At 33.1% G+C, this 24,216-nt stretch overlaps 2 protein-coding genes across 2 annotated transcripts; one reads left to right on the plus strand and one right to left on the minus strand.

The window, feature by feature from the left end:
• The first annotated feature begins 8,349 nt into the window (after positions 1 to 8,349).
• On the plus strand, positions 8,350 to 13,699 carry LOC141707994 (EH domain-containing protein 1-like). Its single transcript, XM_074511460.1, has 16 exons — positions 8,350 to 8,544; positions 8,641 to 8,720; positions 9,687 to 9,755; positions 9,835 to 9,892; positions 9,994 to 10,049; positions 10,129 to 10,171; positions 10,245 to 10,306; positions 10,437 to 10,550; positions 10,688 to 10,790; positions 10,871 to 10,920; positions 11,657 to 11,785; positions 11,868 to 12,119; positions 12,227 to 12,306; positions 12,820 to 12,946; positions 13,042 to 13,185; positions 13,257 to 13,699. Exons 1-16 carry the CDS (start codon positions 8,460 to 8,462, stop codon positions 13,440 to 13,442), a joined length of 1,638 nt encoding a protein of 545 aa, XP_074367561.1. The 5' UTR covers positions 8,350 to 8,459; the 3' UTR covers positions 13,443 to 13,699.
• A 2,963-nt stretch (positions 13,700 to 16,662) lies between these two features.
• Positions 16,663 to 18,439, minus strand: LOC141707995 (GDSL esterase/lipase At4g26790-like). The gene is made up of 3 exons (XM_074511461.1): positions 17,835 to 18,439; positions 17,224 to 17,713; positions 16,663 to 17,115 (listed from the first exon to the last, which is right to left on the minus strand). The coding sequence occupies exons 1-3, from the start codon at positions 18,264 to 18,266 to the stop codon at positions 16,922 to 16,924; spliced, it is 1,116 nt and encodes a 371-aa protein (XP_074367562.1). The 5' UTR covers positions 18,267 to 18,439; the 3' UTR covers positions 16,663 to 16,921.
• Positions 18,440 to 24,216: the final 5,777 nt, after the last annotated feature.

The raw sequence follows: 24,216 nt of genomic DNA on the forward strand, positions 1-24,216 counted from the left end.
CTTATGTCATGCTTATGTCATCCTCATGATGTCATCCTCCCCTCTTTGTCCTCTTCTCATTGGTTGGGTGAAATCATCCCCTCTAATCTCTTTGATTAACTTCCTAATTGTTTGCCTAATGACCGCTGATCTGTTATACGGTTCGCTTAACTTTCGCTTTCGTTTATCGTTTGAGGGATCATACCCGGGATCTTATTACTTAGGTTCCCTTAACCTTTCTTAATACATTATATTCCTTTTTATCATCCTCTAATAAAATCCTTGAATTTAAATCCTTTTTATCCTGTTACCTTATACTCAATTCTTTCCGTATCTAGTGGATTTCCGGGAAAAATCAAAGTATTCGGAATTGGATTTTGACGATCTTTACATACACTTATATACCATATAGAGTACTAATAAAATCTCAGAATATCCATAATAGAATCCCTACATAGTGTGGCATGAAAAGTTTTCTCATTCAGCATAATCTGCAAAATCACTATTCATAAGGGTTTCAAAAATTTCCAAAAATTGGGGTTATTACAATGATAAAGGTGATGACCAGGGAAACTCTGAAAAGAGCAGAGGTCAAAGAAAAGTTCAAGGAAAATCTTCTATTCAGAACAAGTCAAGTTCTGATGCTGTGAATGCTCAAAGACTGAAGTCAAGTGCTGATAAACAAAGTCTGATGTCAAGTTCTGATATTCTGATTCAGTCAGGATCTGAAGACTCTCAGAAGTTTTTGCAAACTCTGAAGTTAAAGGGGAAGCGTACAACTGTTTATTACAAAGATCTTAAAATCCAGACACTTGATGAGGAGATAGCAAGAAGATTATTTCTAAAACACAATCCAGGAATGGATTTAGAAACTCTCAAGGAGGAAGAAGCTAGATTTGCTACTGAGAAGACAAATCTTAAATCTAAAGCTTCTGATGCAAAGAAACCTCCAAGGCCTAAGGAAAAAGGCATCGTGATCAAGGAAAAGTCAAATTCTCAAACTTCAAAGTTCAAGACTAGATCACAGACTGAGAGTGATCGCTAAGACAAAGGGAAATGAAAAGTTGATGAACCAACCAAGCCACTGGACTTGAAAACTTTTCAAGATCTGATGAAACCAGTGTGCAAAATGGTTCAAGTAACTGATGATAATCTTGTTGAAGATGAAACTGTTCAAATACTGAAAAGAAGAAAGTAATTGAAGAATCTAAAACAACCTCTGACACTGCTCAAGTTGTTGTTCAGAATAAAGGACAACAAGGTATAGAAGAAACAGCAAATTCTGATCAAGCTATCAAGACATCAACTACTAAAAATGCTCAAGTTGATTTGAATAAAATGACAATTGCTGATAAGAAGAAGCTGTTATGGAAGAAAGCTACTCCAGTTGAACCAAAATCCAATCTCGTGATTAATCAGCTCGCTACATTTGGGTTGAGAGCCAAGCAACCTAGAGATAGAGCTGGATTAGGTTTTGACGAAGAGAATATTCGAACAGGAGTAGAGGTTACTCTAAGAGATCCTTTCATGTTGACATACAAACCATATGAACAAATCAAACAAAGGCACCTTGACAAGGTGTTGTCTGCTCAAATTGTGATAGATGCTCATGACAAAGAGAATCTAAAAGAGAAATTGATCTTATTTCTCAATGATGGAAGGACTTATAGACTAACTGATACTGATGTACTAAAGAAGTCAGTCAGAGAGCTTCAAAATATTCACTATCTTCTGGAAGTAAAATCTGATGTTACAAGAAGATGGTCAGAATACATTTTGAAGGCTATAAGAGATCTATTCAGAATCTCTGGTACAAAGACTTCTCATTACAGTCCAATGATTACGGAAGGTGATGGAAGAGAAATTCCTATGCTGAAGAATTCTGCTAAGGTGGAAGTTAATCTGAAAGGAAGATGCTTATGTTATAATGAAAACTCTTCACATCCTAAGGTTATCAGACTTGGTGATAAACTTGAAAGAACATCCATTCAAGCTCTCGGAACAACCATTTATCAAATTGGTGATAGTAAAGAAGAACTACTGCAGGTCAAAGCACAGTTAGCTGAAGTTCCGAAGAAAGATGAAGATAATCTGATAAATAATTTTGTTAAGAATCATTATGGATTCAGATTGATTCAGTGATGCTGGTAAAGCTGGATGTTTTGTAAGTTGTAGTTAATAGTCTTATTAAACTCTTATTGCATTTGAACTTAAATGTTTTTGACATCATTAAATCTATTAACTTTTACATTCTTGCATAATTTACAAGTTGGGGGAGATTGTTGGATATATTTGAGATATCATGTCTAATATGTTTCATGTTTAGTTTTCAGATCTTAACAAACAGGAAATATTAGTTCTTACTGGAATCAGGACTTACTGGAAGTCAGGACTTAAGGATATCAGGACTTAGATTATCAGAAGATAATATCAGAAGATGGATATCAGAACTTAAGTACTGGAGGACTAACAGTTAAGGAAGGAAGCTGATTTCAGGAAAGAAGATCAAGACTAATACAGAAGAAGATATGCATGAAAAGAGTTAGAGGACTAGAAGAATTATATAAGATATCTGATTGATATATTTTAGGAGACAGAATTATATTCCATATCAATTAGAAGTTATCTTGTAACTGTGTGTCTATATAAACACAGACATAGGTTTACACTATATGTGTTACGATCATCGAGAAGATCATACATTGTAACCTAGCAGCTCTCGTGATATTTGTTCATCACTGAGAGAGGACAGTTCCATTGTAATAAAGTTTATTATATCGAATACATCTGTTTTCTGTTACTTGTGTTCTAAATCGATTTGATTGTATTCTACACTGTATTCAACCCCCTTCTACAGTATTGAGTGACCTAACAAATGTAACTTATTTTCTTTTGAAATTAATTATTCTTATACTTCATCAAACATCATTTTTAATGTATTATGGGGATCTGATCTACTATGTACATATTGTAAGAGAAACTGAAGCAATGTGATTGTTGTTGCTTTAGTAATATCACCTGCTCCAGCTCAATACTGTCATTTCTAGGGCTGTAAACGAACCGAGTTGAGTCGAGTTTTTCCTTAACGAGTTCGAGTTTTTTCTTAACGAGTCGAGTCGAGTTTGAAAAGTTTAACGATCAGATTTTATGTTCGAATTCGAGTCCGTTAACAACCGAGTCGAGTTCGAGTTGTTCACGAACTTTTCGAGTCGAGTCGAACTCGAGTCGAGTTCGAGTTGATCATTAATTTTTTAATTTTTTTGGTCTTTGTTCACAATTAGAGTCCAAATAAGGCCCAACCCAAATAAAATAAAATTTAAGCTCAGTCCAATTGGGAAGACACGGGTAGAGATAGAACATGCTTATGTATATATTTAGAATTTTTTATGCATATTGCTTATCGAGTCGATCTCGAGTCAATCTCGAGTCGAGTTCGAGTTGACCACTTGTAAAACTCGGATCGACTTAATAAGCTAAACGAGCATATTTTCTTGTTCGAACTAGAGCTCGATTACTTAACGAGTCGAGTCGAGTCATGTTAAACGAATCGAGTTGAGTTGAGCCTCACGATCAGCTCGGTTCGTTTACATCCCTAGTCATTTCCCATAACACTACTAACTATTTGTTCATCATCAAACAATTTTGCTACTGTTTCATTTTCACTAGGAATCAATAACCTTTTTGGCATTCGTTACATCACGGTAATCAATAATATTTTCGGCATATATATTTCTAAATATATGTCAAAAAAATTAAAATGATATATACTAATAAATTAATAATATTTTAATAAATTAATAAGTTATTATTTATCGATTAATTAATAATTTTTTCTGATCCCCAAAGTATTAATTTATCGAGATTTACGTTACCACTTTCTTCGAAAGTTAAATAGATATAATTCATTCGTCAGTGTAATGACCTTAAAATAAGACAAAATAATATACAATATTCATTCTGACAAAAACAAAATTAAACTATTGGTCATCGTTAAAAAATTTAAAATTAAACTAAGTACAATTATTGAATTTGGTCAGTACAATGAATTTCAGGTTAAAATAATAAATTATGCTAAAAATAGTATATTATTGAACTGACAGTTCGTAGCGTCGGTCTAAAACGAAATTATATATACTATTATCCCAGGCTAAAAAATTATAGAGCATATTCATGGTAAAACATCATTAAAATAAAATAAAATTCGATGAGATAAAATAAAAGAATATGTACTACTATTCATCTGAGTTGAACAAAAGTATATTATTGATCGAGTTCTAAACAGCATTTAAATAAAATTAAATTTAGTTAGTTTGATTTGGTCATGGTTCGGGATAAAACAAAATTAAAATCAAATTAAATGTGATTCGTACACTTGTTGACCCGGGCCTAAACTAATCGTTTAAATTAAAAATTATTTATATTTCGTAAATATACATAGAAATAACAATAATACTATATATTCCAGTTAGTAATATTATTTTCATCAAATTTAACTAAATAAAATTTTTTAAATTTATATGTGTATATTTATAATTGTTATCAAATTATATCAAATACAAATAATAAATACGTAAATTCTACATCTTTAAAATTTCAATTCAATTCATATTTCAAAAATCGGTTTTCTAGTGTGGACTCATGGACATATGATAACCACTAAAATACATAAAATTGACTCATTTTGATCGGTGTAGTTGTGAATGCAGGGGGAGGGGGCCAACATTAGTAAGAAGTAAAAGCCAATTAAAATAAGGCTCTGTGTAAGAAAAGTGTTGTTGGAATAATCAGATGAGAGTTTGATAATATTTTTAGTATGTATATGTTTTGATGTAAAAACTTATAAAAATAATATTTTTGATGAGATTTGATGGTAAAATCAGCATCTGCTTCCAGCAAAAGCTGAAAAGCAAGCATGAGGGGTCTTCTTTTCTCTAACCGCAGCTTTTACACTCAAAGCACTTTTCAGAAAAATAGCTTTTAATTTTATCAAACAGTTTTTTAGCTACTTTTCAGCAAAAAAACTTTTGTTTCTCTCCGCAACAGCAATCCCAAACACACCATAAATTAAAATAATAAAAATTTGTACTTAGTGTGTGCCATGGACACATCACAGAAAAATCGTTAAAAAATTATATAATATTGAAAAAGATTCGTACATCGCATGGTTCTAAGATACTCCCATGTTTTATTTTATTTGACTTATTTTGACTATCACGCTTTTTAAGAAATTAAAATTTACTATAATATGAGCCAGAAAAATAAAGTTGTGAAGTGGTGGGTGTTAAAGTAAATGTATTACATGAATGTGTGGTTGTAGTAATCTTAAATGAATGGTATAAATGAAAATTTTATTGTTTTTGTACATCCAAAAAAGAAAAGGAGGTAACATAATGCATGGTGTCAGCTAGAGACGAGCAAAAATCTGATCCGGGCTGGATTCAGGGCGGGCTTAAAAAAATACGGATTTTTTAAAACTGGGTCGGACCGAACTTTTTAAAAATCGGGACGGATTTATTCAATATAAGTAGGCCCGCGAATCGGGCCAGACCACCGGATTTTTTTAAAATAATTTTAATAATAATAACATTAATTTTTTAGTAATAATAAGTGATTTTCACATTTTTTTGGATTGTATTTCCAAGTTTAGGTTTTATTTTTACGTATACACTCTTGATTAGAATTTTTACAATTTTTTTCATGTTATAGCTTAGATAATTTAGAATTTAAAATTTATAACTCGGTAATTCGATCTAAATATCTTCAACTTGAGACTTTTATTCGAAATTATTTTTATAAATATAGAAATTTTATCCAAAATTATATTCAATTATAAAATAAATTGGCTAAGACATAATTTTTTTCAAAATTTTATTCAAATATATATTAAAAAACACCATAAAATCTAGGCTTTTGTAGGGTCATATCGGACCAAACTTTTTTCCTAATAGGGTCGGGCTTTCGACTGGATCAGACCTAAATTCGGATCAGACTTAAAGTCGTGTTTTAACCGAATCGGGTCAGGCTGGATCGGTCTGGGTCGGACGTTTTTTCGAATCTGATTTTTTCCGAATCGGATCGGACGGATTTTTCGGATTCAGATTTTTTGTACAAGAAATCAATATTTCATAGGTATTTTATAGTGTCTAAGAGCATCTCTAACATGCTCTTAACCCGCTCTTTATAAATAATAGAAATTATTGCCTTTTAGTGGTTTAATATGTTCTCATTTAGAATAAAACTTTTTAAAGTAACTCCCTAATCTATTTTTTATTATTAAAAACATCTTAAATTCACAAAAAAATAAAAGTAAGTGTAAATAGAAAGATAGTATTGTTAAAAATATATATAATAAAATAATACTCCCTCCTTCCTAATTTATATGTCATTTTTTACCCGAATATTTCACATAGTATATTATCGAAAATATTTATAAAAATTATATCATTAGAAACTATGTTTAATCTAATTTAATAAATATTTTTCAATTTTACAAAATTATGAAAAATTAAATTTTATTTACCGTCAAAGTTGAGTCAATTTGATCATCAAAAATCAAATAAGATAGATAAATTGGTACAGATGGAGTAGTTAATAAGTGAATTTTGATTCTTAAAATTGAGGAGAGAGATTAGACTATTAAAGTTCTGACTCTTAAAATTAAAATTAAGGAGAGAGATTAAACTATTAAAGTCTGGAGTAAGTTTAAAGAGTTTATCGAAGCAAAATTTTAATTCTCTCTCCTCAATTTTTGAGTTAAGAGTTTGAATAAAGAGTGTGTTGGAATGCTCTGAGTATCACTGTCAAATCATAACAATGCGAGTCATGATTTTGCTCACTTTACCGTAACTTAGCAGCAATAACCGCGTGTTGCCCGAAAAAAGAGAGGGTTTTGAGGGTTGACTCCCGTATTTAGGGTTCTAGCCGCCCAATCTCTTTTTTATCCTTCCCCCTTCCCCTCCTTCGCTCTTCCATTCTCTTTTATTTATCAGTTTTTCCAATAAAATCTAGATCTAATACTTTTTGGATGAGTTTAGTACCTTGTTATCAAAATTGTTATTCGTGCCCATCTTTTTAGGATGTTAGTATATTTTATCTTGCTTTTTTATGTGTACTGTTGTGGATTTCGATAACTTTTATGAGAAGAATTTATATGGTATTTTGGGAGATCTATAAGACTCGCATCGGACCTGAGACGGGGGTGTATATCACAAAAACTCACCTTTCACAAGAAAAATTGTTCATATTTTGGGGTTATCAATCACTTCAATATCATTCGATAAAACTGATAGTTCTGCATATTGAGTTACAGATACGTGAAAATCAATTGTGATGCTATTAATTTTATAATCGATGTAGATTCGATTGATCGAGATGTCATTGTAATATTTTTAGATCGAAAAATTTGAATATTCTATGTGTTAAATAATCTGAAAATAAAATGGCTAATTATTTAGCTTATTTTTTGTTTCACAATTAAATTGTAACTGACAGTTTGAAAGTTTGTTCCCGCAGTATTATAAAAATGTGCTTTAATATATCTTTGGCTTATTTGTAAAAAAAAAACAGCAATAACGGCGTTGTAAAAGGTAAACATGTGGGTTAACCCACCCAGACCCTGGGCAGCACCTGCAGCTAGGGGTGTACGCGGTTCGGATCAGATCAGTTTTGGGGTAAAAGTCGAACCAAACCGCGAAGAGCGGTTTTAAAAAATTGTCATCCGCAACCGCATTTGCGTGCGGTTGCGGTTAACCGCGTCATTTGCGGTTACGAATTTGCGGTTATTGCGGATCGGTTTGCGGTTCAACCACTTATTTTAAAATAATTAATAATTTGCAAAAAAATAAATTTGGAATATTAATAAATTGAAGTTTAAGTTACGTGATAAATTACATTCAAAAATAAAATATAAACTAATGCTCCGTGTGGTGTAAGGATATTAAAAACATACAAAAATGTGGAGGCGAGAAAAAAAAAAGAAAATGATAAAAAAAATTACATGTAGATTATATTTTTTATTTGTTTGATTATATATCTTATAATGATTGTGAATTTGATTAATGAAATCTTAACATTAACCTAAGATTAGTTGATAAATGTGTATACTTATTAATTTATATGATATCAACTACATTTTTGGAAATATATTTTATTATAAATATATGTTACGAGTTGCCGTTGCGGTTGCGATTTTGCGATTTTCAAGAATTTAAAACCGCATCCAAACCGCGAATGAGCGGTTTTTAAAATTTAAATCCACAACCAACCCGCGTTTCGCGATTATCCGCAAATGCGGTTCAGTTGTGAGCGGTTGAGCGGTTTATTTGTACACCCCTGCCTGCAGCAGTTATTAGTAAGAAGAGAAAAGGATCTAACACGTACAAATTTAAATTTGGAAACCACGAATACCCATAAATATATAGAATTGGTAGGAGTTTTAAATTGTGTTTGAGTTCTGAGAGACTGTGATCCAGTTTACCTGAATGGAAATCAATTCCAGTTCAATTAGTCGGTGCTCCAAAGAGCATCACACCATCTACCAGGAATGGTTTAATCTTGCTGATTCAGGTCTCTCTCTCTCTCTCTGTCTCTCTCTCTCTCTGTCTCTCTCTCTCTCTCTCTCTCTCTCTCTCTGTGACTGACTGGTTGTTGTGTTGTGTTTAGATAACGATGGTCGCCTTACAGGAGTCGATGCTATTAAATTCTTTTCTATGTCCAATTTACCCCGTCCAGATCTCAAACAGGTCCTTTATTTTTCTTTTATTCATTACCCCCCCCCCCCCTTACAATTATCGCTTTACTTTGACATTGTAATTTGGTTTAGATACCGTTCATGGTAATTGTTCATCCCAAATGTTTTTACACTAGTTCTGTTCAGATTACCATAATTTATGCTGTTAAGCAATTCGTAGCTAAGCAAAGTTTTAGGTTGTGGTACAGAAGGGCTGATAATCAGGTTTTATTCTGATTGCTCCTATGGCAATGGAGAATTACTCTTGTGGGATGTTGAAAAAGCTGTTACAGGAGAAGCTGTCATTGTTTCATACGCAGATAAGGTTTTTCGTAATGTAGAGAATGACTTCTGTGTTCGTGATACAGAAGATTCCACCATCTGACGATTCCAAACGCGTGAAAGAAGAGTTAGCAGACTCTCTGCCTCTATCATTTTTAAGGAAATAGGGGGAAATAAGTCTTCGACTTATCTGCATTAAGATTTATAACTTGTCAAAAAATTGGAATGGAAATGGAGAAATGAAATTATATATGTATAAAAAAGATTAGGAGAATAGAAGAATGCAGAATAGGAAAATGGAATGAGAAACACTTCCGGGTAGGAATGGATGAATTGTTACAATAAATGGTAAATTTGGGATATGATACTAGAATCTTAAACATATGGCCTATATTATTCATTCTACGGTGGTCCTCTTTCTTTCCCTACGACCAAACTTAAACTTGGAAAGTGTCATCTATCATGATTGAAAATATATGGGGACTTCACTTTCTACAAAGTGTCTTGTTGTTTTGCTTATATACATAAAAATATCCTTGTACCACATTTTATTAATTCTTAGCATGTAGTAATAGTTGCTAGCCCTTTGGATTCTTTTGAAATAGGGTTAACAGTTTATGTTAAAAGAACATTATATGATATATAAAGTTCTTTTATGCTTAAGCATATCTATGGTTTTCTTCATCTGTTCCCATAGGTGTGGGCAATTGCGGATTCCAAACGACAAGGCTTCCTTGGTTTAAATGAATTTGTTACTGCAATGCAGGTTTAATTTGGCTCCTATGCTTTGTTTGTAATATTAATTTTATCTATAGGATCTGATTACTATTTATTTCTCATGATAGTTGGTTTCTTTGGCACAAGGTGGACAGCCATTAACATCTGATCTTTTAAACTCTGAAGGTAAATATTAGTATCACATTTCGGACACTTGATCTTTCGAATCACAGTTTTTGTGACGCATTATATTTTTTTTACATGGTATTTGTTATATTTTGTTCCAGTTGATTTTGAAAATCTGAATCTTCCAACCATGGATGGATTGGATTTATTATTAGCTGTAAGTATGTCACTTCAGTTTGTCGCAATCCCTAAGTATCATAGCACAAGTTAGTGTCTTACTTTATGTTAATTGGCAGAAACAAAAGCGTGCATCCAAATCAAGTGAGGTTGAGCTAAATGGTAAGCTTTTTCCATCCAAGTGTGAAATGGGCTTCAGTTTTCTTCCTCAACTTTATCTCTGGCAATGTCTTAGGTTCTCCGATGCAACCTTCAACATCAGCCAGTTGGTTTTCTTCTTCAAAGTCGTCAAAGAAGGTAAGTTGTGTTTTATATTTACCATGGTTTCATTTCAGTTGCCATATGCTTCATATCAAAATCTCCCACCTCACTATTACCTGTTTTATCTCTGAAAGTAATATGTCAGTTGCTTATTTTTCTTTTTTAGCTATCTTTAACCTCGGTTACATCCATCGTTGATGGCTTGAAAAAGTTGTACATTCAAAAGGTGAAGCCACTAGAAGTCACATATCGTTTCAACGATTTTGTTTCTCCCTTACTGGTAAGTAACTCGCCCACCTGCAATAATATGAACATCTATGCAGTACGATATTATGTGTAGTTATATATTCCTTATAATCTCTAAATATATGATAGAGTTTAATATGTATCATATCTTTGATATTTTGTCCTTGGTAGACTAGTAGCGATTTTGACGCGAAGCCCATGGTTATGCTTTTGGGACAATACTCAACAGGAAAAACAACATTTATTAAGCATTTACTCAAAAGTAGCTATCCAGGCAAGGCTACCAATTCTTGTTTCAGTATGTTTTTTAATAATATATTCCAGACAGTTGTTTCAAAACTTCTCATTTTACAGGTGCTCACATTGGACCAGAGCCTACAACAGACAGATTTGTTGTTGTTATGGTATTAAACTAGCTCTTTCCTATAAATTCCATTGTGCTAGTATAGATGAATGGATAAGATTATGAGAAAACTGGGGCTGCTAATCGTATTATATACACAGCCCACGTTTTAATATCAAAATAAAATTATTGTAAATGTTTTTTCAAAACATTTAATTGTGTATCAAAAGAGTAGTATGAGACGAAAGGTATTTCCTGTTTTTTATATTGGTGATTCGTGTTCAGCGTCACAAACTTATAATTTTCACAACGGGGGGCTTAGTTATTATATTAAAATAATCCGGCACATACATCTTAGTATTTCAGAATTTGCTGTTTCAGAAAAATCATGTATAATAAAGTTTAGACACCAAACCAATTGCTATCTTAATATCGAGAAAGCTAGCCTCAGGCGTTAAGGATGGCGACTATAGCTATCGAACAAGCGTGCACTTGTTTTATGAATGATATGCAAAGTTTAAATTAACGAGATTCAGATTTTGTACTTGTGTTATTAATTCATCTCTTCTGTTCTAATATTAAAGTTTTTTCTATTGCGGAATTAGTTTTACAGTTTAAACAGTTACATCGTTCTCTTATGCCCTTTTAACCGTGGTGATTCTTTTATTCTTTTTGAGGTTTACTGGCCCTTATTAGTTACGTTTATTTCGGCCCACCTATTCACAATTAAAAAATTACGAAAATCTGGATTAAATAATTATTTCATATATTCACTTGTTTGTTGTACATACGTGCAGAATGGACCTGATGAAAGAAGTATACCTGGGAATACTGTCGCTGTTCAAGCAGATATGCCATATAGTGGACTGACTACATTTGGAACTGCATTTTTGTCAAAATTTGAATGTTCACAAATGCCACATCCTGTGAGAAAATTTTGAAGAATTACTATAAGAATATCTGAATACTTAGTGAGATAAATAAACTGACCATGGCTCTAAATTAAAGCTTCTGGAGCACATCACGTTTGTGGATACTCCTGGAGTTTTGTCAGGGGAAAAACAACGAACTCAACGAAGCTATGATTTTACTGGTGTAACAGCATGGTTTGCTGCAAAATGTGACCTCATACTACTACTTTTTGATCCTCACAAACTAGATATCAGCGATGAATTCAAGCGGGTGATTTCATCTCTACGAGGACACGATGACAAGATACGTGTGGTGTTGAACAAGGCTGACCAAGTCGACACCCAGCAAGTGAGATTTTCTATTATGTAGTATATTTGCCTGTTCTTGCTCATACTTTTTTTTAGTTTAATTTACAGTGTAATATGTTATTTCCTTTCTAATTATCTTTTTTGCAGCTGATGCGGGTATATGGAGCGCTGATGTGGTCACTGGGGAAAGTACTGAATACTCCCGAGGTTATGCGTGTTTACATTGGGTATTTACACTTATTGCTCTTTCCAAGTATGATTTAGTTCTTATAGGTTCAACAAGCATAACAATGGTGTCATTGTAGTATAGGTAATTCATACCTTTTGTTCTTTAACAAGCAACCTTTGTTCTGTTACACATGCCAAGAGGAATCTGATAATTTGAGGTGACCTTTGGTCTAATACACATGCCAAAAGAACCTGGTAATGTGAGGTGATGGGTATTCTTACATGCCCAAGGACACAACATGTTTACTGCAAATATTATGCTCTTATCTTTCCTATGCCACGTGATATTTAGTTTCAGATTTTCGGTGTTGCCACTGAAAAAGGCAATGCTTTAAATTCAACATAAACAACAGTGGTGCCTAATTTTCTTTTGGTAAATAATTTGTGACACTAAACATAACAACTGATGATTAATTCTTTCCTGTTCCACTTTCTTCGTTACAACCTTCTTACGTCCATGAACCTGTGTTTGCCTTCTTCATTTCTATGATTCATTTCCCTAAATTTGACAGTTCATTTAATGACAAACCAATTAACGTTGCTGCGGCTGGTCCACTTGGCCAAGAACTTTTTGAGAAGGAACAGGAAGACCTTCTTACTGATTTAAGAGACATACCGAAGAAGGCCTGTGATCGTCGTGTGAGTTAAAGATTTATTGTTCTTATAAAACTTCATCTGCAATAAATTTTTGTTCAAGAGATTGAAGGGCATATTCGAATGCTTTGTTTGCTCAGATCAATGAATTTGTGAAACGTGCAAGGGCTGCCAAGATTCATTCTTACATTATCAGCCATCTTAGAAAGGAGATGCCTGCTATGATGGGCAAGGCAAAAGCACAACAAAGGCTAATTGATAACTTAGAAGATGAATTCAAAAAGGTTAATACTCTTGAAGAGACTATTTTGGTGCTGTCTGCCCTATGTTAATATCATCTTCTCTCTTATGACAGGTTCAAAGAGATTACCATTTACCAGCAGGAGACTTTCCAAATGTAGAGCACTATCGCGAGATCCTAAGTGGTTACAACATCGACAAGTTTGAAAAGTTAAAGCCCAAAATGATACAAACTGTTGATGATATGCTTGGGTATGACATTCCAAATCTCCTAAAAAATTTCAGTAATCCATATGGTTAATGATGTAGTATTTTGGGAATATCTATGTTGCAAACTTGCAATTTTGAAATATACTATCGTGTGTACCACATATCGGTCATGAATTTTTGTCTCTTATTAAATGAATGTAATGTAGTCTCTTCAGCCTATCAAGATCCCTTCATGTTATATGAATTCCATATATTTATATTCCAATGATATAAATTGGAAAATTTAGCATTCAGGCTTAAAGTGTTCATTATGACACCCTTATCATGGTTGATTTGAATTATTTGGTATACATCTGAATATCTTATATTGTTATCCTGCATTTACTAATTGCTTGCTGACTCAATTCTTAACGGAAAATAACTGTTCATTAGGTAGCACTTAACAGTTATTGGTGGTTGTAGTTCTCATTTCTGTCCATGTTCTTGTTTCTGTCCATATATTGGGAACATCATAGTCCCTAACCGAAACTATAGCCATACACCCTGCGAAAGAACCCTTAGATATGGGGGCCTTGAAGGAATAACCCTTAGATATGGGGGCATGGGAGGAGTCATCCTGTCATGCGCAGTCTTAAGTCTAAAGATATCTGTATTTGTTCTTTTTTATATTTATAATGGCCCTTGGTCAATCTATCATCTTTCATGAATATACTTAATATCAACTTGTGCAGCTTAACTTGCCATAGAATAGAGTACTGATTTTTTTTGGTAGGTTGGGTCATAGGTGCCAAAAATCTTTGGTCCTACTTGAGACGGTTGCAAGTGGATCTTCTATATTTTTGCTAAGAAGAAACCAGCTGAGCTAAATTTGCATGCTCTGAGGTTTATATATATATATGCAGTATGCAGATGCGATACGATGCATTGATGGGATATTAATACCATATATAAGATTTATTGATTCTTGAATGCAAGGGCTCTTATCTCTTAGTGATTGCTTGTTTAAATTTTGATAAAAAAATTGACCGAGGTGAATAGTTCGTTAAGATGAAAAAGGTTGACCTAATCTTAAATGAACTTCAGAGAAGACAAGTGAAAAGTACATACTGGACGTGGACGGTTCATATAAATAGGCTCGTGATCAAATATATATATATATATATATATATATATATATATATAACTCATGATCAAATAAAAACCATCTTTAAAATAAAAACTAGAAACTTTTTATTTTATACTACCTAACCCACCCACTTATACACCTGCCCGCAACTTATGCTTCACCTAACATTCTGCCGCCGATCTTTTCCAATCCCGACTCTTCCACATATTTAAAGATTATATATTTCATGAAGATATCTGATCTCCCCTAAGTAATGTGCAAACCACACTCATAAATAATTACCCGGTCTACTTTTTTACCTACCTTCTTCTCCATCCTCCTCACCGTCAAAATAGATACATATATGCATACAACATGCATATATTTATATAAATATTACCACCTACGAGCGGTATATTTAATGAATCATACTATTTCGATGAGTTTAGAATATTAAGATATACATCATCCCTATAAGCAGTAAATAAAATGAATCGCGTCACCTTACTGTGATATAAGTAAGTGATTATTATAACATGATTGGTGATTTTCATTACATAAATTAGTGATTTTCGTTACATAAATTAGTGATTTTCGTAATACAATCTAGTGTTATTAATATGAATTAGTGATTGAAGGTTAAATAAGACCGGAGAGGAAGAAATAAGAATTCGTCGAAATTTATGGAAGTGATAAGGAAATTATAAAATTTGGTGGTAGGCGATGATGGCGGACGGAGATAGATCGGAGATGGTGTTAGAGATTGATTGGAAATGATGGGGATGATTTGACATGGTGGTTGATTATAATTAAAGACCAGAGATGATAGTGGTGGTGCCGATGGTGTATATGTATGTCTAGTTTGGACCGATGTAATGGGCTGAGCCTGTTTTTGTAGTTTCTAGTTTTTATTTCAAGATTGTTTTTATTTGAACAGAGCTCATATATATATATAAATAATTAATGTATTTAAAATCATAAATTACTGAATTTGTTGTTTCTAGATACCATGATTTTGGCTTTGTGGAAGAGTTTGAAGCTATAATTATGTTCTCAAGTTCCAAAATCTCAACTCTGCATTTAACCTTCTTCACTGGAAACTTGCTCAGGGACAACCTCATCAATCATCTTTGGGGTTGGGGGAAATGCTGTGAAATGTTCATGCTTGACGTCACATTGGATAACATGTGTCGAGCAGTCACATTATGCTATTTATTTTAGAAGTACAATCAGAATTGGAAATCTGGTTTAGTCAAGCGCTAGCTGCAATCAAACTAGGCCTTGGCGCCCACAAAATACTAATGAAAAAAGATTGTTAAGAGGAAAGTGGTTGTAAGTTAAAAATCTTTCATGTTATAATTGTAGATAAAAAAGGGGACGGTAGTTATGTGTAGGATTGGGTCACTGATTGTAATAGAAGAGGAATGAGAACAGCAAGAACTTTATTATCAAAAAAAGAAAAGAAAAAAGAGAACAGCAGGAACTTGAACAAGAATACGAGATGTGAAATTAAAAACAGGCCTCTGATATCCCATCCCCCACTTAAAACTAACTCTCGGTGCAGAAAGACGACAAGAACACAACGGTAGTGTATAACGGTAGACTATGGAGTAATGCCTTATATTCTTTAGGAATGGTAAATTACAGAAGATATAAAACTTACACACTTGTGTCTGCCAAAAACTTGAACCCTGAAGGGGAGATATTTGGCAGGCAATTAGTCGGGGTATTTTATTATTTTATTTTTCCAAGTTTCACATGCATATGATTATGAATAATGAATTATATGTTTGATTGAGATGCAATGAAGCGGCGCCTTTAATATGATTAGCTGGTGTCCTGTTGTATTGTGGTGGGGAGATAGGAAATTGATGCTGATCAACACTGGTCCCTGCAAATTGATATTCATACCTAACTTTAGATACAAGTAATCTAGTGGTTCAGTTCTTTTTTTTTTTTTGTGTGTTTAAATTAGTTACTTGGTAGTTATTTTCCTAAAATTAGCTGATTAGTCAAAATATTTGTTCACAAGACCTCTATTTTGGGTTGCTGCAGAATTATAAGAAACATTATTCAGACATCACTACTCCTAATTAAGCCTTACATTCACTTGCTAACATGTGTCAGCAGTGTTTATTGGTTCATGTCAGATGTGTTCAATAATTGCAAACTCAAAATATTTGCTTCTGTACACTTATGTTGAGTGTAATGGAAGATGGTTTTGCTACTGATAGCATATAGGTGTTGAATTATACAGCTTCAGAATGGATTCGCCTGCTGATTTGATGAATACATTATTGTTATGATTATACAAATAAGGTCAATTATAAGAAATTTAAGTACTTACGCACACATTTATCTCTAACGAGAATCAAACTCTCGACCTCTTGTTATCAAGAGTGAGGCTAGGTTACAATGCTATGAATATATTATTGTATCCACATGAATTTCTAACATGTCGTTATCTAAAGAAATACAGCTAGAGAATTGCTGATTGCATGCTTGGCGAGTACTGCATTCGTTTTCTGTGTAGGATGGAAAGAATCCCAAAATACATACTTATCTGCATCTTTACATGTTGAGGTGCTAAAGTTGTTACAGAGATAACTCATCTCGAACATTCCACTGGCGCAACATGCTTTTGCTGTACTTTCAAATCCTGCATTTTCGAAATATCAAAGTTAGTAAAGAGTTGTCAATTTGTCGTATAAACTGTACAACGGAAAACACCCTCCCCACCCCACTACATAAAAGTGAAAAAACATACCGAAAGAATGAGGATCCTGAATGATGTTCAAAAGCATGTCATATGGATTTGAAAACACCAGTTGAATCCCAGGAAGCTCTTTGTTAAGATTAATGACCAAATCTTGCAACTTCATGTTAAAATTTCTGGCCACAGTATTATACTCTTGTATACAATCACTCCCATATAGTATTCTTGTTGCTCTTTCCAATGGCAAACAACCCATTGGAGGAAGGCCACCCAAAGATATTTTCCGAGCTCCGAGACTGTATAGTTCTTGAATAAAATTCCTTGCGATTCCGCAAAGGAAGTGCTGGTACCCTTCCAAAGAATACTGTGATGATCTGTATGGAAGTATGTAGTAGTTCTCCAGAAAATCATTTGTTCCCATGCTCATCAAATATAATGATTCACCAATAATCTTCTCAGCTATCTCCTTACCAAAATGATCTCTCAGGCGCTGCTGATATTCCTTGTAGTACTCTAATTCTTTTCGTAGAGGCATAACAGACTGCAATGTCGTCGTCAAATTAACTCAAACAATGGTTCATGAAATCAATGTGGAATTGCAGAAAGTTTGTTTTTTGTAAATATAAATGTAAATGAGATTAAGTATCGATGGAGCTACTTACCAGGACATTAGAAGTGGCGTCGTCATAACCTGTTCCAGCGGAGGCAAAACAGACTCCAGAAGCAAAATCAGCAATGCTATAACTTGAATCCAAATAAGCAGGTATGGCTGGCTTGAGTTGAAAACCCTCTGAAATGAAGTCTGTCACAATCCGACCATTAGAAAACCTTCCAGTTGGCTGGCCATTGGTGAAGTCTCGGCCATAAGGCCTGAAGTTGCTCTTGAGGATGGTGGAGATATGATTGTTGTTTCCTGAATCCACAGTAGAGTCTCCAAATACAATGATAGATGGAACTTTGGCTTGGATTGTGAAGGTGTGCACAAAAACTAGTAAAAGAAAGAGTGTACATTTCAAAGTGTTCATTGTCTTGAATAAGGCTAGGCTTTCAGATGATGAGTTGGTGCAGGGGCAGTGATGGATACTAGCAAACATCAAGATTTGGTGGTTTGTAGTTTCACCTATACCCTCGCTTCTATTATTGTTATGTTAATTCTCCTAGAATTCAACTGAAGATTTGTGTGCGTGCACAGTTATATAATTTCAAACAGAAGAGGTCTTGTAATTGTAATCACATGTTTTCACCTGCATTTTACAGTCCGAGGGTTCAACATAATAATCATTCTCATAGGTTGTAAATTACAGCCAAAACTTTTACACCACCTTTACATAAATTTTGCTCTTAGATATTTTATTAAATAGTCGTTGGCAGTTCGCAACTGGCGTTAACATATTTTCTTTTCGAGGGAGAAACCATTGCTATAAATTGCAAGTTAGGTTTACCTAAACAAATATAACGGACACGCTACTGATATATCCAAAGTCAAACGAAATATAAACCGAGCCTGACAGTTTTTCTCGAGTTGTGCTTTGCTCAAATTTTGTTAAAATGAACTGAATTGATCAAAAAAAGTGATTTTTAATATCACAAAAAAGGGGATATTCAAGATAGGCCTGAGCCAAACACAATTTTTTCATGAATATTTAATTAAAATCATGGCTATTCGATTTGTTCATCTTAATCCGCATATTTTATACTCAACCAAATTTAATGTTTAAAATATCTCACGCCATTAACGTTTCACGCAAAATCAACATTTATAATCACTCGAATTTGCACGAAAATCACATTCAGTCATTTCTTTTCATTTATAGTATTTATACCAAGTTATTAACATACTCAAATTTACTATCCACTATATGTTATTTTTAATCTTAGATCCGTTTTTTTAGAAAATCATAATGTAAAATTAATTAAGACTAATTTTTTTTATATAATGTTTATTCAATTAATAGAAATATATTATGTATGAGAGTTCAATTACTTTCTAGTTTTGGTTACTTTTTATTATTGAGAGAAAATATATATTTTTTTCTAAATGGGAAAATGAATTTTTTCGTCACCCAACTTATGGTGTTTTTAGGAACTTACCATTCAACTATTTTTTTTTTTTGCTCACTAATGTTAGGTTCATATTTGTTTTTAGTCACTAACATTAGATTCTGATTTGATTATTAGCATTATGTCAATTTTTTGTAGCATTATTAAAATATAGTGGTAGTGTGTAATATTTTAATGATTTGATATATGTCTTTATCTTTATATATAGTACTCCATGTGTCCCGCAATACTTTTACCTTGGTGATGAGAGTTTGACAAACATTTTAAGACTCCTAAAGATGTAGTTTCATGAATTATTTTAAACTTTTTTCTTCTGAATATTAAATTTAACGTTTAAATTTTTATATACAAAAAAAAATCTTAAAAATAAGTAATAAAACTATGTTTGTAAGAAAAATATCTTGTGTGAGTTGTTTGATTTAATACCAAATTCACATTATTACAACATTATTCTATTTTTGTGTTTATATATATACTTATTTCACAATTCTATTAGAGTGGATGGGTTTATAATTTTGGTTTTGGGTCGGTAAAAGTTGCATGAAGGAGTTGTGATTATTGATTTCATTTGGTTTTTGAAAGTGTTGTTTGGTAAAATATTGATATGTAAATTTTTAATGTTATTAGTACTTTATGATCAGTTTGCTAATTTGATTATATTGAATTTTTTATTTTTTTATTTCTCAATAATTTTTTTATTTCCCAATAAGCTTTCTTATAAGACACATATGACACTTTTTGTACTGGTTATCACTATATTTTAATAATGCTATAGAAAATTGATAAAATACTAATAATCAAATTCGAACCTAACGTTAGTGACTAAAAAAATCCGAACCTAACATTAGTGAATAAAACAAAACAAAAAGTTGAGTGATAAGTTTCTAAAAACACAATAAGTTGGGTGACGAAAAAATTCATTTTCCGTTTCTAAATTTGTTTGCGATTTTACTATCTTTTGAAACTAATTACAAAAATACGGTTTGTAATAAAAAAATAACCACATATGTAACTTATTTTACGTTTTTTGAAAAATGAGTGAATTTTTTCCGATTGCATTTAACGTTGCATCAGTTTGCATTTGAGATAGGATCTGTTAAGAAACTAGTCACTCTAAAAATTTAAAATGTTAACAAGGACCTTTCAAGGATATTACTCGAAAAAATGTGAGAAAGTCACTTTAAAATCTCATTAGAAGAAGGCCCAGCTTTGATACCATGTTAAAAAAATAGTTACTCTAAAATCTTAAGATGTTATAAAATCTTAAGATGTTAGAGGAAAGCCTTAACATGGTCATATAGTTTAACATTTCCCCTCGCTTGAAGCCCATTTATCGGTCGAAGACTGCAACACCGACGCCCATCTTTGGGGCATTAATTGCCTTTAGTATCCACAATAAATTGTGAGAATATCGTGGATGGATGAGAATCGAACCTTAATCCTCCCGCAAGCCTAATCTCTGATACCATATTGAGTAGTCAGCTCATCTAAAATCTTAAATTGTTAGAATAAGGCCCTAATATGATCATATAATTTAACATGATTGGGTTGTTGTGCAAGACATGCCTGTATCATAACAAGTCTAAGTCATATTGACAACCCTAAGATTAGTTGTATTGTAACTTTAATCTGTAATTTATACTTGTAACACTTAATGTCTGTAAAATGTAAATGGAGCAGACTGGAACATTTTTCCCTAAACAGTGTCCAGCCTAAGAATTCTATCTGGAAGAAGATCAAGAAGGTCATGCCTCAGAAGAATTATGAAGAAGCTTGGAGTTGAATAATTCTGTTTGGTGAAAAATATTCTAAGTCAAGATCTCTACAAGTCACAGAATTAGTGTTATAGAGAATTCATTCGAGAACTCAGAAAGACCTATCGAGAACTCAGAAAGACCTATCGAGAACTCAGGAATTGTCTATCGAGAACTCAGGAAATGCTATTGGAGATATCGATAAGTCAGATACCCATTCGAGAACTCAGAGATATCGACAAGTATACATTCATTAGGGAACTCTGAGTTATCGATAAGTCAAAGTCCATTAGAGAACTCTGAGTTATCGATAAACCAAAATTCACTAGAGAACTCAAAGTTGTCGATAAGTCAAGTCAACAATGAAGTTTCAGAGATATTGACAAGCCAACATGCCTATCGAGATGTCGAGTTCTCTACAACTTAATTGGAGATTTCGAAGTGAAGAAATTTCTCTAAGTACAGAATTGCAGAATAGTTCAATATCCAAGGTTGCACATTAACAAACAATTCACACAGCTGAATTGACAAGTCTACAAAAAGCAGTTTGAGAGATGTGCAAGATTAATGGTGAAGATTAACTGACAAAGAAGGATCAACCAATACACAGTGGATGAAGATATGCTAATCTAGATATGAAAATCTCACTTTTCCTTTAAATAAAAGTGATTAGTGACATGTTAGAAAAATGATTAGTACTTCTTATTGTTCACTGTGTAAACCAAAGTTAACTATCATATAAAGTTAACCGAAGTCCTTTGTTTAAGACAGGACTGAATAGATTAGAAATTGTATTCTCTCTCAAGAAAGAAGCTAAGTTCTAAACTAAGAACTTAGAGATTTTGTAGCAAAACACTGCTTAATTTTTAATATAAAATTAAGTGAGTTTTGAAGATCTTTATTTTACATATTCGCATTGTTATTTATGTTTAACATCTATTCTACAAAATCATTGATAACAACCAACTGCTAAACCCAAAGTCGATCAAAAAGTAACCATTTAAGCCAAAACACATTCAACCCCCCTGTGTTGTATTCATATCCAACAAGTGGTATCAGAGCAAAATTTGAAAGTAAACAGATTAAATCTTGAAAAAATGAATACACAAAAGATCAGTAGTATCAAGATTCCTCCCTTTGATAAGGCCAACTACACTTTATGGAAAAAGAAAATGTTGTTGTTTATAAGAATGGCCAATCACCTTTACATTCAGATCCTCAAAAATGGGACCTTCACTCCTATGGTTAGAGTTGAGGAAACCACAGATGGAGACATGGTTATTCCAGCTCATTTTGCTCCCAAAGATGCCTCTGAGTATACTGATATTGAAAAAGAGAAAGTTTCCCTAGACAGTGCTTTGCAACTGATACTAATTGAGTCACTTGACAATGTAATGTATAATAACATTATCAACTGTGACACTGCCAAACAAATCTGGGAAAAGATTGAGATACTCTGTGAAGGAACTGAGGAGGTTAGGTCAAATCAAAGAAGGATATTGATTTCTCAGTATGAAGGTTTTATGGCTAAACCAAAGGAAGGTATTACTGATGTGTTTGAAAGGTTAAATAAGCTGATAAATGACTTGTATCTTCATGATAAATTTTATGATATTGAAGAAGTGAATTTGAAGTTCTTGCTTACTCTCCCTGATCATTTGGAACAAAAGATCTATGCAATCAGAGAAGGAAGGGATATGAGTAGAATCACACTGGAAGTGCTCTATGGGCATCTGAAAACTTATGAACTTGAAATGATTCAAAAGAAATCATTAAGGGCTGGTCAAGGATATGTAATGGATGGCTCAAGTGCACTGATTGTAAATGATGGCCAGACCTCTAATGATGAGCAAAGATCCCAAACTCCAGAAATTTCTACAAGTGAGAAAAGAGCCAATGACACTAAAGAGCAAGTCATACTGGAATTGGATGAAGAAGATGAGTTCTACACTCTTGATGAGCTTGATGAGCTAGACAAATCAATGGCTTACTTGGATAGAAAATTCTATAACATTAGAATGAAGAAACCAAGATTTTTCAAGAGCAAAGGACAGTCCTTCAACAAAGACAGCAGCTGGAAAGGGAAAGGGAAGTACACTCTTGATAGCAAAACTGGCTACAAAATTGGATCTGTTGATAGATCAAACATAAGGTGCTTTAACTGTGACGAGTTGGGCCATTTTGCTATAGAATGTAGGAAACCCAAGAAGGCAAAGAAAGACAAAGCCTATCTTGAATTGGAAGCAAAGTATGATGCTCTTCTAAAGAAGCAACAAGGGAAAGCTTATATTGCTGAGGGCAAAAGCTGGGATGATTCAGATAATGATAAAGATGAAGAAGTTGGAAACTATGCACTCATGGCCTTGGAGCAAGGAGATTCTTCATCATCTAAATCACAGGTACCAACTCTTACCACAATTGATTTAAATGTGAGTCAATATAAGAAAACTGTTGAAAAGATGAGCACAGAAATGTTCCACATTCATACAAGCATGGTTGCTGCAAATGAGGAAGTTAGCAGATTGAAAAAGATCAATGAAAAACTTGAGAGTGAAAAATAAGAGACTGAATTGTTGCTGGTTGAGCTTGATACTGCTAAGAAAGAAAATGCATACTTAAAGAATAAATTAAAGTGTGCAAGTGAAATTGAAGCAGTATTGAGAGAAAGGCTGAAGAAGAATGAAGTGAAGCTGAAATCCTTCAAAAATGCTTTTGAGTTGATTGGCCAATATCATGAAAAGAACAAGCCATGTGCAAACATTGCCATTGGTCTTGATTATGAGGGTTTGAACAACAAAAAGAAGTCTGTCAGTGATAAAGGAAAATCAACTGAAACTGAGAATGTTCCAATTATTTTGAAGAAAGTTGAATCACCTTTGTTCAAGGCATGTGAGGTGAACTTTAGTGAAGAAGAGTTGATCATCAAACAGGAGATAGCTGATGAGGACAAGGAAAAGAAAAATGATGAGACAACTCAGTCTTCCATCTCTGTTGAAATACTAAAAGCCAATCAAGAAACTAAGGAGCCTGTGAAGGAGATTAAAGCTGAAAAGGTCAAAAAGAAAAAGAAGAATAGAAATGGAAAGATTGGGATAAATAAAAGCAATAATTTTGCTTATGTTGCAGATGCTCCTAGAAAGAGGTGTGAGAATTGTGGATCAATGAATCACCTAACTCACCTTTGTAAAAAGATTGTTAGTAATCCACCTGAAGGAGTCTGCAAGTACAA

The sequence above is a fragment of the Apium graveolens genome, chromosome 2 (assembly GCF_009905375.1).
Source record: "Apium graveolens cultivar Ventura chromosome 2, ASM990537v1, whole genome shotgun sequence".
In the NCBI taxonomy this organism is placed as follows: domain Eukaryota; kingdom Viridiplantae; phylum Streptophyta; class Magnoliopsida; order Apiales; family Apiaceae; genus Apium; species Apium graveolens.